The following is a 16,089-nucleotide window of genomic DNA, read 5'->3' as shown; positions in this document are numbered from 1 at the left end:
CGACTTTACTTAAGCCGCATTGAGCCTGCAAAGCGTGGGGTACAAATGTAATAAATAAAAAAATAAAATATTTGCCATCTGGATTGTAGAAAAATGAGTAGATGGAGCTTATAACAGCGTTTGCTACCAGCCCTTACTACTACTACTTAACATTTCTAGGGTTACGCAGCGCTGTACAGTTTAACAAAAAGGCCAGTCCCTGCTCAATGGAGCTTACAATCTAAAGGACGAAATGTCAAGTTGGGACAGTCTAGATTTCTTGATTAGAGTTGTGGTGCTTAGTGATATTCAATTATTTCATGATATTTATATCTACATATGGGACGTTCAAGTAAATTAAAAAGCTGTTAAGTAAAAACAAAAAAAAAACCCTTTTAACCTCCACCTTCCACCCAACTGGAAGAGCTTTCGCCTTTTTACAGAAGGACAAGGCAATAAGGCATCTTTTGCTATTGTTTTGGGTGAGCCAAGATGGCGACAAGCTCCGCCTACTGGCTTCAGCTCGTATAAAGCACTCGATAGCCTCCTGCCGTCTACTGTTCTCAATCCAACCTCCTTGTGCCACTGGTAGGCGTCTCGCTCCCGGAAGTACCCGAACCGCTTCCTGTTCCAAGCCCCGCCCCCGCCAGGAACCAATCAGGTGGAGGTGGTGTCGTTGAAGCGGCCGGAACATGCCGGTGGGATCCGTCCGCCGCAGGGCTGGTCCGGTTCTGGTTCAGTCCCGGTACGAGCTCTTCCCCCTGGTCCCTTTTCTGTCTCTTTCCTGGGGTTGACTTACCTTAATCCTCTTTTCTCCCTCTCACTCGCAGGTTCGGCCCACAGAAACCGAACCAGCCAAGGCCAGTGACCCGCTTCCACCGTGACCTTTGGCTCTGCTTCACCCTGCAGAACTGGCTCCTGGACTTCGGCCGCCCCATTGCTATGGTGAGTAGAGGTGGGAGGTGTGGCAGGTCAGCTGGGGGTCATGGAGAGGGGGGGCTGTTATACCCCCCCCCCCCCCCCCCCCCGGTCAGATAACATCTTCCCACAGAAAGAAATTGACCCCATTGAGAGAACTTGCCAAAGGCTCTTTCCTGGGTAGATTTAGCATTTTCAAGTCCTTACTCAAAGCCCATCTCTTCTCCCTTGCTTTTGGCGCCTAACCACCCTCCCCATTCATGATACCTACACTGACTACATAGTTTGTAACCTTTAGATTGTAAGCTCTTTTGAGCAGGGACGGTCCTTCCCCATGTTAAACTTGTACAGCGCTGCGTAACCCTAGTAGCGCTATAGAAATGCTAAGTAGTAGTAGTAGAGGAGTCATTGCCCGGGGTGGGGAGACTGGAGTTGAGCAGAGGAGTCATTGCCCGGGGTGGGGAGACTGGAGTTGAGCAGAGGAGTCATTGCCCGGGGTGGGGAGACTGGAGTTGAGCAGAGGAGTCAATGCCCGGGGTGGGGAGACTGGAGTTGAGGAGTCATTGCCCGGGGTGGAGAGACTGGAGTTGAGGAGAGGAGTCAATGCCCGGGGTGGAGAGACTGCCCATTTTCAAGTCCTTACTCAAAGCCCATCTCTTCTCCCTTGCTTTTGGCGCCTAACCACCCTCCCCATTCATGATACCTACACTGACTACATAGTTTGTTACCTTTAGATTGTAAACTCTCTTGAGCAGGGACTGTCCTTCCCCATGTTTAAACTTGTACAGCGCTGGGTAACCCTGGCAGCGCTATAGAAACGCTAAGTAGTAGTAATAGCTCCACCCTAGACCTCCCAGCCACGCCCCTAACCACCCAGTCACCCCCACCCCAATTCCCACCCACTTTACCCTTTGACTTCTCCCCTGATGGACCTCGGTGGGCAGCAATAAGTGTGTGGTCCCATGGCAGCAGGAGATGACTACTACTACTTATCATTTCTATAGCGCTACAAGGCATACGCAGCGCAGTACACCATAGACAAAAAAAAAAAGACAGTCCCTGCTCAAAGAGATGACGTCTTCTTAATTTATCTCCTGCTGCCAGTGGAGGAAGAGGCTGCCTAGGGGGAGATTGTCACACCCCAGCAGGAGTGAAGGAGATGACCCAAGTGAGAAACTTGGCAGGACTGGACCTGGATTTAGAAATATGCCCCCCCCCCCCCCCCCCCCAAAAAAAAAAAAAAATTCAACCAGCAGCGCTTTTGCTGTCTGCCGCCACCGTTGAACCTGGATATTCAATGTGGGATGTTTTTGGCAACTGGTACTTAATATTTGTTTTAATTTTTGACTGTGGCAACTTGACCAGTTATGTGCTTAGCGGTTAAAGAGAGCTCTCCTATTTAAGCATTCTGTTTTAACTGCTAAGCATAATCAATTTGATACTGAATTTCCAACACCACAGATATTTGGTGTGACATAACCAGTTATCTCCTACTGACCATTCCTGACTGGTTAAATACTTTTGAATATCAGGCCCATGGTGATCGGTGCTGGAGCATTGCTGCAATTGTCCTGCCACTGTCCCAGCCTGGCCCTGATTGCAGTACATTAATAGTAACCATCTGCAGGAAATTCAGTTCAGGACCTCTGGCATTGCCCAGCCCCCTCTTTACCAACACAGAAACTCCTACAAAGACTGCGATTTCTACAGGGCCCTGCATTGAACTTGCTGTACTTTATTTCTGCAGCCGGCATTGGTGAGAAGAGAGCTGAGGGAGATGTGGTGCAGGCCCTGAATGTTTATTTTTTGGGGATGGCCAGAACTTTCTTTCATCCTCTCCCTTCATAGCAGTTATTTCTGGGTGAATCATAATCCTGTTGACCCCCACCATTCAGGTACACTGGGTATTTTGCTGACCCCGGAGGGCTCATGGAGGGTTAAGTGACTTGCCCAAGATCACAAGGAGCAGCGGTGGGATATCAAGGCTGGTGGTTTAACCTCTAGGCTACTCCTCCACTCCATGAGGGGGGAGGGAGGAGAGTCCCTCTGTGTGATTTTAAATGTAGCCCTTTTTACCTGGTAGCTCTTCTCACATGTTCCTGTGGGTGTATCAAACATATAAACGGCGAGTGACCGTACTCACTGCAAATGCGCAGTAGAGACTTCCCTCTCTGTCCCGCCCCCGCGTCAATACGTGATGACGGGGGGGGCGGGACAGAGAGGGAAACTGCGCCGCCGACGTTGCTACCGCTCCCCCCCCCCCCCCCCACTCGGAGTCGCCGCCGCCACCCCTCCACCCGGCCCGGGCCTTCTCTTCCCTTCTGAACTTACAGATCCATTCGCCGAACGCAGCAACGCACATCAGCTGAGCTGCAGTGAGCCCTTCCTTCTTTGCCTGTGGCCCCGCCCTCCTGTGACGTAACGTCAGCGAGGGCGGGACACACACAGGCAGAGAAGGAAGGGGCAGCTCAGCTGATGTGCGTTGCTGCGTTCGGCGAATGGATCTGTAAGTTCAGAAGTGAAGAGAGGGCCCGGACCAGGTGGAGGGGTGGCGGCGACGACTTGAGGGGGGGGGGGAGCGGTGGCGACTTCGTGGGGGGGGAGGGGAGCGGTGGTGACCGCGGGGGGGAGGAAAACCTCTATACCAGCCCGTTTTTACGGGCTCAACGGCTAGTTTGTATTATAAACCACTTATGATACACTAACACGTGGAATAAACTTTGCCAAGACCTACTCCTCACTTTATACCGCTGCTTGATGCACCCTCCCTGGCTCCTACCCTGCTAGTTCACCCGTTAGATGCTTCTCCCTCTGCATACTCCTTGTATACTCTTCTAAGTTTTCCTATTCTGTATTTTATTTAATGTTTGTAAGCCACATTGTGCCTGCATGAGTGGGAAAATGTGGGATATACGTGAACAATAAATAAATAAATAAATAAACTTTCTGAGATGGATAGGGCTAGAAAGGGAGCAGGATGCACCAAGTTTGGCTAAAGAGCCATCATTTTTTCAGGCTGCTTTTATGTCTTCACATCTAATTCTCTTGATTATAACCATGTTGTTGTTTTTAGGCAGTTCCTGTAATAAATGAAACTCCCTAAATCTCTTATTTGTCTTTTGTCTCTCTGAAATAGTTCCTGCTCCATGGAGCTTAGAATCTATCTCTCTTAGTAGCAGTATAGAAATGATAAATAGTAGTAATTCTTTTTATGTATAATTTTTGTGAAATGTGAGGGTCACTGAGGGTGCTGTTTGAAGAATGCTCTTATAGAGAAGTGGAAAGATGTAAAAGCAACCGCACAAAGGTGAATTTTCATCAGCGAGTGCGTAACCCACCCATGAAGTCTGTTCTAGGCAGAAACAGTGTTGTAAGGCTGAAAGATTGGCATGTATGTATGTGCGTGGGGGGGGAGGACAGCAGTGCAAGAGACAGGATAAGAGAGAGGTCAGGGGGAAGGGAGGGAGAAGAGGGTATAAGTACTGAGGAGCTGCAAGTGAATGTGTTTGTAGATGAGCAGTCGAAACTGGACCTGCATACAAGAGGAGATGGGGGCCAACATAATGATTTGAGGAGGGGTTACGTGATGGTTCAGACTTTGAAGAAACATAGCAGCTGGAGCAGAGTAGGAGGGCATGCTTAGGGCGGGTGGTCAGTGGTGTTTCCTGAACATGAGCTTCTGATCTGGATGTTGCTGACTGTCTCTACCTGCTCTGTCGAGTTGTGATGCTGCAGGTCCAATGCCTGTTACTGGGTAAAGATGTGATGAGAACAGACTGCAGTTCCTCTCTTTGTTGCTGGGCAGGATGGTTTTCTGATGGTCAGGTAGCACCTGTTAGGGCTGTCTCTCACTGGAGTGAAACATGCCTAAAAGTTGAGACGAGGGCCCAGAGGGATACTGTGCAGACTAAAGCATCCTGTTGCTTCTTAGGAGGTAAGAGACTTTTAGGGAATAATGATATCTTGTCCCCAGATTGTCCTGCCCCTGGAGTTGTTTCCACTGAATAAGCCGAGTGCTGGAGACTATCTACATATGGCCTATAACATCATCACACCCTTCCTCCTCCTCAAGGTAACCTGAAGATTGCAGTGGGCTGTGCTTTGTCCTATGAAGGACTGTGCCAGATGTATGTGTCTTGTGCTCTGTGCAGTTCTTTCCTATTTTTATTGCAATTTTTTTCATTGTAGATTAACCATAAATTATAGTGATACAGCTGTAGTTTTTTACAGCTCTGCTTCTATCAAACCAATTGCTAGAAATGAACCATTGCGAATTTTCCCTGGCTGCAGTGTTGCACTTGGCCTGGGCTGCAAGCCCTTTGGGGCAGCCCCATGTCTCTTCTCTGGCATGGCACTAATCACAAGTTCTGGCTCTGGTTTGCAGCTGATTGAGAGGTGTCCCCAGACCCTTCCACGCTCTGTGATTTACATCAGTATCATCACCTTTGTTATGGGTGCAAGTATCCACTTGGTGGGAGACTCTGTGAACCATCGCCTTATCTTCAGTGGGTACCAGCATCACCTGTCTGTACGTGAGAATCCAATCATAAAAGACCTCAAGCCCAGGACACTGGTGAGACAATCCTGGTACCTGTGGTGTGCCTGTCAATGACTGCTCTTTTATGCTGTGCCTCTGCTCATTCCTTTCTCTCTTCTTTGCCCTTACTCAGTTCTCGGTTATTTCTCTGTACTCCTGCTCAATCTGTTCTTTTCACAGTGTCCCACACCAAGCCTCAGCCCTACCCCTCAGTTTCCATTCCCCTCCCCCCATTTTCTCAGCTGAATGGGTCAACAACCACTCCCAGCCTTTCTACCCCCTTGTTTCTCCTCAATTGCAGCCTCAGCAACCTCTCCCAACATCAGTTCTCCCATCTCTGTGCATCAGGCGAGAGTTGCAGCAAATTGAAATAAAACCCAGAAGGGGGCTTTGAGTGAGTGGCTGGCTAGCAGAGTGGATTTGGCCTGTTTTGCACTGTAGGAAGTGACAGCACAGCAGGGGCGAGAGAGGAAGGCCTTGACTTTGCTGTGTTTCCTTTCCAATGCAGATTGACTCCTTTGAACTGCTGTATTACTATGATGAGTACTTGGGTCACTGCATGTGGTAAGTGCTTCTGTGGACCAGGGTAAGTGTGTGCACAGAGGGCAGGCATATGAGTCCTCCTGGGATCACAGACTGCTGGTAGCAGCACCTCATCTCTTCTTAAATGAGCGTAAAGGAATGACAGCAAACATCCTCCTCTCGGCATGAGCCAATGTAGTTCTTACCAAACATTTTTGGGCTGTGACCCCACAGTTGTGGCTGCAGTGACGTCTGTGACCTCGCAGAGGTGCATTGCAATGTCATGCCTATGTATTGTCCACCCGGGTTGTGACCCCCATTTGGGCTAAGATTTTCCTTAGTCTTAGCCCTTGTACTGAAGAACATTTCACCTCCCTCCTCCTAAAGCCGAGAATGGAGAGACTGTGCCAGCAAATCCTGTTTCCCATGTGGAGCAGAATTCTAGACACTAGGCAGCTCGCTAATGCTGGAAACGATGATCAGATCTCCTTGTTCTCCTTACAGGTACATTCCATTTTTCCTCATTCTGTTCCTGTATTTCACGGGCTGCTTCACACGTGCTGTGCAGGAGAGCAGGATGCCCTTGTCTGCCTGGCTCCTGGTTGGGCCCAGCAGCCTCTATTACTGGTGAGTGAGATACACAGAGGTTAAAAATGCTTCTGGAGGGCTGATGGGTGCCCTGTACCCCCAGGGCAGACTGTAGGAGAGAGGATCCTTATGCAGCTGCTTCTCGCATATCTGTTCCCTGTGCAACCTTCAGCATCATGTAAAGAAGATGGGGAGGAGATGTCGCGGGGATTTCTGCCACTGGCATAGTATCTCATGTAATCCACCTTTGGGCCTGTATGGGGGAGTGGGCAGAATATAAGATAACCGGGAAATACAAAATTATTTACTAATTGTTCATAAAATGAGGGGAGGGAGGCTTTATATTTTGTGTCCATTAGAGAGTTGTTTGTGTTGGTGTTTTTATTATTGTAATCCGCTTAGAAGTGTAATAAATAAAATAAAAATACAGGCTCTGTGAGGGAGTCTATATAATGCTGCCCCCTTCCGTTAAGGTGGTTCTCACTGTGAAGGAGTACTCCTAAGTCCCATAGTCCCGCCCAAAGAGGATGTGACATGGGAGGGGTGGAGCCAAGAGGACAGCTGCCAGGAAGTATAAAAGTTGGAGCCAGAGTTGGGTTAGTGAGGCCCCACTTCATACGCTGCCACCACTTATGTGTAATTGCAATGACCGCAGTCAAGTAGGCCAAGTGAGTACTTGATAGAGACTGCACTGGTAACTGGCGAGCCAGGCCGGAGATGAGCAGTTTATGCTGTTGTGCGAAGCGACAGTAATGTATGCTGTGGCCCTGTGGGAGCAGATTGTCACATTCAAGGATTTTGCTTTCTGCCTCCCCGTCAATAAAACAGGACCCCTTGCCCAGCACCGTCAATAAATATTATTTGCCTTTACCTGCAACCGCTGTGTGGTCTCTTACCTGGGCTCCGGGCCTGCCCTCGCTCACGGTACCACAGGGTCCTTTTACTTAGCGCACACTAAGTGCTCCACGTCCTGTTCTATACCTGTGGGCCATGTGGCACTCAGTACACACTAATGTAGGTTTAGCAGGCCCCTGTACCTGACTATTTCTTATTTAGCAACCATCTGCCCCTGGGAAAAGAGGAGGTGCCTTAGTGTGCATACCTCTCCTTCTGCCGACAGTGTCAGTCCCTCCACTCAAACATGCGCAGTGGGGGTGGGACCTTGCTGCGGTGCACAGTGAGGAGAGCCTCTGCATGGCAGTGCAACTGGAAAAAAAAGGAGCTGGGAGGTCTGAGGGGATGGGGGAGAGAATTAGATGCTGGAATGGAAGGGGGAGGAGACAGAAGTTAAGAATTTTTCTACTGAAAAAATAGCCATTGGAAATCTCTGCCCCACCCTGTCATTCCCCACCTGACCCCACCCAGATGTCCCAGATTTGCAAGCTAAAAATCTGGTAGCCTTACATTAATGTCTGTTCACACTGGGCTGAGCTTTAGTAAAGGCCCCTAAGCTAATAAAATTTAGTAAATGAAAACATCTTGAACTGACGACGAAAAGGCAGATCACTTTTCAGAGCTCCGCTGGACCCTAATTCTCATCGGCTTTAGTCTAACAAGTTCCAGGAATTTAAAGGGAGGCCAAAAGGCTTGCAAAGATGTTGTATGTTGTGAGAAATGATGGTAAGATACGAATGAATCGTATCTCTTGTTTTAACTTTTATGTGAATTGGCTTTAGTTTTTAATGTTTAGAACTGCCCTATACTTTCGTCTATCATATGTCTACCACGTTTGACTAGTAAAATGGTGTAGAAGCTTTTAGAAATAAGCAGTCAGTCAAATTTAACTTTACAAAGTAACAAGAAAACCAGGGACACCTTGGATAGGGAATACGAGGATTAATCGGAGAAAACATTCCCCACTCATGTCAGATATTTATATGTAAATTCAGTGGTTAGTTGTCCAGAAATGTAAACTCAAAGCCCACAGCATTGGGAGAGGGGAGTACAAGCAGGGCAGTTGCCAGACAAAACAGCATCCCTTCATTTTAAGGCTTATGTGCTTGTAGTCTCTCAAACTAACAAATGATTGCTCTGGCATCCAGAGCAGTCACCTACCCTTTACAATGACCTTGGGTAGAAGGAATCATGCACAGCAGAATCGTTATCATCACATCCATGTTAAAATATAAACTTCTTTGAAATCCGTACACCTCGCTAGCATTCTTGAGCCTTCACCCAGAACTGATTGCATTTATGTTTTGGAAGTGCTCTGGTTCTGAAGCTTGGTTAGATAACTGGTGCTCCCCGGATTTGGCAGTCTCGCCCAGTGATTTCCCTTCTTTCCTCCTCTAGGTACCTTGTGACTGAGGGGCAGATTTTCATCCTGTTCATTTTCACATTTTTTGCCATGCTGGCCACCATCTTACACCAACGACGGAAGGGGCTTGTCTTGGACAGTAATGGTCTTTTCCTTGTCTGCTCCTTCTGCATGGCCCTGGTACTCATCGCTCTCTGGATCTCCTGGTTGTGGAATGATACTGTTCTTAGGAAGAAGTATCCTGGAGTCATCTACATTCCTGAGCCCTGGGCCTTCTATACCTTGTATATCAACATCTTACATTAGCTGTGGCTGATGGATGGGATTTTTATATCCATTTTGCTCACTGAAAATACGTTTTAATAGACAGTAAGACTGCACGATATGCTGAAGGAATTGTTTGCCTTTCTGTGAGGCTCCTACAGACTCTTTTTACATAAATTCTCTTTATATCATGCTGCTGGCAGGAAAATCATTTTTGCAGTGATAGAGGAATCCAGCAGACTCTTAACACATCACTGGGCCAGAAAAGGCTTGGGAGAAAGACATGTCTTAAGCAATAATGCTTGTACGATTTGGGAGACTATGGAAGGACCGGCAGCTGACATCTTGAGGAGTCTCTGCGCTAACCTAAAATAGATGTTAGGAATATTTTATTTATTTACAATTTTTATATTCCGCTATGTCTGTGATCCTAAGCAGAGTCCAATAAAACATACACATTTTAAAATTAAACCTAAATAAAATGTAATCTAAAAACATAATATCTTATACATCCTGTTCCTACTGACATCATCTGCAAATAAACTGTGATAATGTTAAATGCCTCTTGACACAACACTGCCTTTTTAGAGTATTTTTTAAATTCTGCAGGAATCTTCAAGGCTCTTGTTAGGTAAAGCATTCCACAATGTAGGGCCTACCACATAAAATATTAAGTTTCTGTACCTATCTGAGTAGATCAGGCTGAGCTGATAGCCCGGTGACTACATGGGTTCCATTCCTAGCTCCAGCCCTCTGTCCTGGGAATGCCATAAATAGAGGTAGCATTCACAGGTCCTGGAGAAGTTGTTGCATAACAGTGACCAGAATTAGAGCCTGTGATTACAGAGCTCCAAAGGAGCCCGCCAAGCACAGTCACACTAATTACTGAAATAGGGGCCACAATCCCTGGGTAGGTGTAACCGAAGCCTTAGGATGTCGCAACCCAACCCTGGTCAGTTGAGCTGCAGGAAAGAAAAAGTCCAGTTTAGTCTTGGTAGTTAAAGGGCAAACAGACCAAATCAAAGAAGCAGAAAAGTGCCCTGACTAAATATGTCGGTGAGGGGCACAAAAAAGCAGAGTGCTGGGAAGAAAAGTGTTTTCTTTTTTAGAAAATGGAACAGAGTAGTTGCTGGGTTATTGGCCATCCTAAGAAATCCAAAAGCTTGCAGGTGATCTCTTTCAGTGTGACATGGCTCTATAAATTATTGGATGTTGAAAGAAAAAAAAAATAATGGTGCTGTAAATCCAGCAATTTCAGAATAGGAAAGATGGTGACCTTTTTGAAATGGCTCAGCATCTGTGGAACTGCTTCACAATGAGCACAAAATCTTCATCATTCAAACCTTTTTCAGTAAATGGTGAAGAGCTGTCAATATAAGTAAGGACCAAACAAAGAAAACATTCCTTTGTCATTATTCAACCCTAGCATAATCACAGTGCAGTCTCTTCCACTTTGCCTCTTGCAGAGCTTCCTGCTCTGACCTCCATTGTTTTCCCTTCTCTTTCGGCCGTGCATATTGTGTGTCTCATTTCTCCTATTGTGTAGGGATCTCCAATGGGCAGGAAGGGGAGTCCAGGTGAGGTGATAGTATGTGTCGTTGTCTTTTTTTCCTTCCAATAATTTTCTCTTGTAGCATACCCAGCTCACCACCTTCTTTGTATGGCCTGAATTCTAGTCTGGTGGAAAGAGCCAATACTTAGCACATATGAGTTCATCTTGGGCAGACTGGATGGACCGTGCAGGTCTTTTTCTGCCGTCATCTACTATGTTAATTGCTTGGTAATGTTCATGTCATTAAATCACACACACTATAATTTGCAGCATTTTCCCTTTGGCCTCCCACATTCATTCTTCGTTGTATGCCTTTTTTTTCAGTCCAGACATTTGCTTCAGAAATTACTGTAAAGCTTAATCTTTTATATAAGTCAAATTTTGTTTAGATCTCACATATGCAAGCTGAGATCCTGCTTGGTAAGAAGTTTTGTTTCTTTCCAGATGCTCTTTTTACTTCAGCTTCTCACTCACAGTTGTCCCAAGTGAAAATCTTCTGCCATCTTGTGGATGACAGGGATTTCTGGTTAGGTTGAAGTGGCTCTGCCCTTGGAAGGAACTGTTAGACCTTTGGTACCTACCTATAAATTGGAGCAGGTCATTCACCAGCTTCTTTCTAACTGCAGCATCCTTGAGAGCCAGTGCAGGCTTTGGGCTTGCCCTGTTGGAGAGTCGTATTCTTGGTTTGTACCTGCTTCCATTCTGATAACTGGGAAGCTGAACAGTAGGAGGTAAAGATTTAGCAGAGAACTGACCTCCGATAGAAGAATGGCAGCTGGTTGGTTCATTGATGCTGCTGGAGCAGACAGCCGCGCTGGGAAAATTTATGTTGGCTCTAATCTTGATATTAAAAAGGAATCAACAACAATTTTTCTACAGATAAAACCTGTTTCGTATCTTGGCATTATACTGTTCAGTTCAATTAATGAAGAAATTGAAAATTGCAAGAGGAAGTGAATGTTATGTTAAGAAAAGAAAATAGGAAAATGACATAGGACAAAAATATTCTGTTTTCTGTACATTTGGCCCTCTTCCTCCCCCCCCCCCCTCATTTTTAGATACATTTTCAGCTCATTTGACATGTTTTAATTTTTAAAAAATTATTAAAACTATTTATAACCCACTCTAGCCTCCATACATAATTATTAAAACAGACAGACAGCAGCATGTTCCATACCACATCATCAAGTGCAACCTGGCCTTATTGCTTAATAGATCAGGTCCCTCCTACCAAGCTAGAGAAACAGCTGCTGGAGTATTGTTGCCTTTAGTGGTTACTTAAACTCAGTAATAAAACTCCAGCATTCTCAATTCCTGCAGCTAATCAATTTAATGGATGTTAAAAAAAAAAAAACCCTTCAGGTCCCTTAGCAACATTGGGTATCAGGTGCCACCATAACCAGCTCACTAATATAGGCTGTGGCAGTAGACAGCATGTGCTAATGCAAGATCAAACTAAAGGCACACTGACTAATTGAAAGCATGCTAACGATTGCCCAGTCCTAGAAAATACTCCCTGTTAACTTTCCAGAGAAGAGTGGAGGAGTGGCCTAGTGGTTAGGGTGGTGGACTTTGGTCCTGGGGAACTGAGGAATTGAGTTCAATTCCCAGCACAGGCAGCTCCTTGTGACTCTGGGCAAGTCACTTAACCCTCCATTGCCCACCGCATTGAGCGGGGTACAAATGTAATAAAAATAAATAAATCTGAACTTGGAATCCAAAAAATAATCTAATGATTCCCCATAGAAGTAGTAAAGCTTTAGTACTCAGGTACCTTATGTTGAACACAGGAAAGGCAGAAAAGATTTTTGATTTACTAGAGGAGGAAGTTTGAGTAAGACCTCATTTTCTGTCCGATGTCTTTTTGTTTGGGGATCTTGATTAGTTAGTTGCTTTCATTGACTTCTTTGGGTGTAACTGGGTTTATTTGTATTTTACTGCTACAATCTTGCCTCTCTTTCTTTTGGTCTTGCACTTAAAAGTCGAAAATGTCCTCATACTTACTGATATGTTTTACAATGTTTTTTTTCCTCTTACATTAATCATTAATTAGTAAATAAAAAAAAATAATGGTGAAAACAGTATTTCACTTTTTTGATGTGCAGGGTGGTCAGTGTTGAAGAATTTTATCCTTCACATAATTCTGACTCCATTTTTAAATAGCTTTTGAAATGGGATTGAGATGGAACATCGTAGCCTATTTGCAGAAACAACAAGTTGCTTAATAATAACAATAAAAGAATCAAAGCATTGAAGGTATAGGTGGCCCATTTACTAAGGTGCAATGAAAAACTTCAGTTTTTCTAAGTCCTCTGGCAATCTGCAGTTGCGTCCATGGGTCCATGACTTTGCAAGGGGCTGGTAGCCATGAATTTGGTTTCACCATTCTATGATCAACTCTCCTGTTCCCTAAACAAGTTAGGCGTTAGCCCCATCTGACTTCGGGGGGTGGATCAGTCTCTTCCATGTTGCCCCCTTCCCTTATGAAGAGCAGGTCGGAGGTCTTCAGCTGCAGTGCCTGATAATGTTAAGCTTCTAGATTCTGCTCACAGAGAGCAAGTGTCGAGCTGTGGCATCAGATATGTAGTCAAAAAAAGAAAAAACTCAAAATAGCTGTGGCACAGAAAAAAGTACTTGAATCTATCCCACTAAAGATTCTGTGGAGTGTATCTGTTCTAATTTTGAAAATACAACAAGGGAAAAGCCTCAGAATTTCCCAACCTCCAGACTATATATACACTAGTAAAAAAGGCCTGTTTCTGACACAAATGAAACGGGCGCTAGCAAGGTTTCCCCCGGAGTGTGTATGTTTGAGAGAGTGTATGTGAGAGTGACTGTGTGAGAGAAAGAATGTGCGAGTGTGTGTGTGAGAGAGTGAGTCTGGGTGCGAGTGTGTCTGTGAGAGAGAGTGTGTGAGAATGAGAGTGTGTGCAAGTGCGTATGTGAGAGAGAGTGTGCGTTTCACACAGATACAGTGTGTGCGAGAGAGTGTGTGTGAGACACAGACACTGTGAGACTGAGTGTATGAGACCAAGAGAGTGTGTGAGTGACTGTGTGACACATAGAGAGTGAATGTGATACACTGTGAGACATACAGTGTGTGAGAGTGATAGAGAGAAAGACATTGACTGTGAGAGAGAGAGAGAGTGTGTGTGTGTGTGATAGAGATACCTCCCCCCCTCTCTGGTGCCAGCCCCCCCCCCCCCTCTCTCTGGTGTCTGAGCGTTACTGTGCAGGACGCTGAGCTCTGGCTGTGCTTCAAGGACCAATCCTATTTAATAGAATGCACCTCCAACATTCTGAAGCCGAGAAACCTTGTGTGGTTTGTCACTTCTGCTTGTGACGAACCCGGAAGTACGTGATGTCAATTCAAGAGATGGATACAGAGAGCAGGAATGCCTCAGCCATGCAGTCAGCTTCAGAATGTTGGAGGTGCCTTTTATTATATAGGATAAGGCTTCACTTTGAGAGCCGTAGTGCTCTTCTAACATCGGAGGGGGTTCTCATCAAAGACAGAAAACCCCTTGTGTTTCAAAAGGTAAAGGATACTAAAAGAATCCACAAAATCAAAAAAGGAGGGGGTCCATATCAAAAGAACTAATAACAAGTTGAACTTAACTTTTAAGCACGCAGGTATAGATAAAGAAGTATCATGGGTTCCAAGCACACCGACTCAGGCCTCAGTTTTGCAAAAACATCGCTGTATCAAGGCATGTATTTACCACAGATTTAGACACCGGTCTGTTTCCTGCTTGTTAGACCACTTTGTGCCTGTCCTCAGATGGTTGCATTGTGCATGGTTTTTATTTAGAATTGTATACAAGGTGACCAACTACTATTAAGACCCTGAGCAGCCGCTTCCTTTTTCACGGGATGGTTGTCGCTACTGCTGTTGTGTTTTCTGTGTGTGGGTCACAATTGTGTCATGTTTGCCTCCTGAATTGTGTAGAGCAGTGGTTCCCAAACCTGGTCCTGGTGGCACCACAGCCACTCAACTTTTCAATATATCCACAATGAATATACATGTGAGAGATTTGCTTTCAGTAGTGGCAGTGCATTGCAAATCTCTCATATGAATGTTCATTGTGGGTATCCTGAAAATCTGTCAGGCTGGGGTGCCTCTAGGACCAGGTTTGGGAACCACTGGTGTAGAGAATAAGATTACTTGAAATGTTGAAAAACCTTGAGGCCAGGCCGTTCCTCTCAGTGTTTTAATGAGTGGTGTTCATTTGGATTGTTTTAATGCATGACATTTTGTTGTTTATCTTATGTGATTGTCCTGTTGTATGTGAACTATTGTGAAGGTAGTTTTTGTAAACTGCCTAGATGTGTGAAATGAATCCAATAAATGAAAAAATGAAATTGTTTCTGCCATGCTGACGTAATTAAAAATACCACTGGCTGGCACTTGGCTCCTCTCTGCCTCACACATAACGGGGCAGTGGGGGGAGACATGGATCAGCCAGCATCAGTTTGAACTTTGGCGTGAGTAGAGCAGAAGCGTCAGGTGTCATTCCTACTCCAGGATCAAGGGGAATAATTATTTTCTAGGTTGGGTAGGAGGCAGAGCTAGGGAGTGAGGGGTTGTTCTGTGGTGGGCATTTCTTTGAGCAGATTGTGACTTTGGCCTTGTGGGAACTGTCTTTGAAGCTGCCTGCCCCGGCTTATAGTAAATGTAAACCGCTTTGATTGTACCACAGAAAACAGTATATCAAATCCCATTATCCTTTACCCTTTAGGCATCTTGGGGATGCTCCAAGAGAATTGGTGGACACATGAGTACTTTGCTCTGTTGTGGAAGATGTGGACCCCCCCCCCTTTTTTTTTTTTTTGACACATCTGACAGTTCACCTCTGGAATTAACGTTCCCCCAAGGGAGGAGTTAACACAAGTAAGGTTTAGCACAAGCCTCATTGCTCCACTTTAATATTAATGAGCTGTCTCTTAAGTAGCAGAGAAGAAAATAACAAGGCCTGTAGAGGTCAATACATTATCGGATTCTGGATATACCTGAGATGGATATAAGGAGAAATGGTGGAAAAAGATGGGGTGATGAGGAGCTGGGGTTGGGTATGAGAACTTATGTTTATCTACCCCAAATGGAAGGTTTGCAGCTGGTTAGACCAGGGCTGTCTGGTATGGTTTTCCTCTTTGCGGATGAAACCAAAATCTGCAATAAGGTAGACACCCCTGGTGGTGTGGATAACATGAGGAAGGACTTAGCAGTGCTTGAAGAATGGTCTGCAACTTGGCAACTAAGATTTAATGCTAAACAAAAATGCAGGTTCATGCATTTGGGCTGCAGAAACCCGAGGGAACGGTACAGTTTAGAGTCAAAGAACCTTTGTGCATGAAAGAGGAGAAGGACTTGGCTGTGATCGTATGTGATGATCTTAAGGTGGCCAAACAGGTAGAAAAGGGCAATGGCGAAAGCTTGAGGGATACTCGGGTGCATAGGGAGAGGAATGGCTA

General features: G+C 45.5%; 1 protein-coding gene across 2 annotated transcripts; it reads left to right on the top strand.

The window, feature by feature from the left end:
• Window positions 1-629: 629 nt before the first annotated feature.
• CLN6 (CLN6 transmembrane ER protein) lies at window positions 630-11,958 on the top strand. Of its 2 annotated transcripts, XM_030189804.1 has the most exons (7): window positions 630-724; window positions 810-924; window positions 4,871-4,969; window positions 5,282-5,470; window positions 5,943-5,998; window positions 6,461-6,583; window positions 8,837-11,958. In XM_030189804.1, the coding sequence occupies exons 1-7, from the start codon at window positions 672-674 to the stop codon at window positions 9,105-9,107; spliced, it is 906 nt and encodes a 301-aa protein (XP_030045664.1). In that variant the 5' UTR covers window positions 630-671; the 3' UTR covers window positions 9,108-11,958. The 2 variants fall into 2 exon arrangements, with proteins under 2 accessions (XP_030045664.1, XP_030045665.1); XM_030189805.1 differs by lacking the exon at window positions 4,871-4,969.
• Window positions 11,959-16,089: the final 4,131 nt, after the last annotated feature.

This window comes from Microcaecilia unicolor, chromosome 1, assembly GCF_901765095.1.
Source record: "Microcaecilia unicolor chromosome 1, aMicUni1.1, whole genome shotgun sequence".
In the NCBI taxonomy this organism is placed as follows: Eukaryota; Metazoa; Chordata; class Amphibia; order Gymnophiona; family Siphonopidae; genus Microcaecilia; species Microcaecilia unicolor.
The sequence above is the reverse complement of the archived record's forward strand: the minus strand, read 5'-3'. Positions and strand labels throughout refer to the sequence as shown.

Bases quoted from the DNA above. Each gene is read 5' to 3' on its own strand.
- CLN6 (XM_030189804.1), top strand. From the start codon at position 672: ATGCCGGTGGGATCCGTCCGCCGCAGGGCTGGTCCGGTTCTGGTTCAG. The intron at 4,970-5,281 runs GTAACCTGAAGA...TCTGGTTTGCAG, and splicing joins CACCCTTCCTCCTCCTCAAG to CTGATTGAGAGGTGTCCCCA. The intron at 5,471-5,942 runs GTGAGACAATCC...TTTCCAATGCAG, and splicing joins ACCTCAAGCCCAGGACACTG to ATTGACTCCTTTGAACTGCT.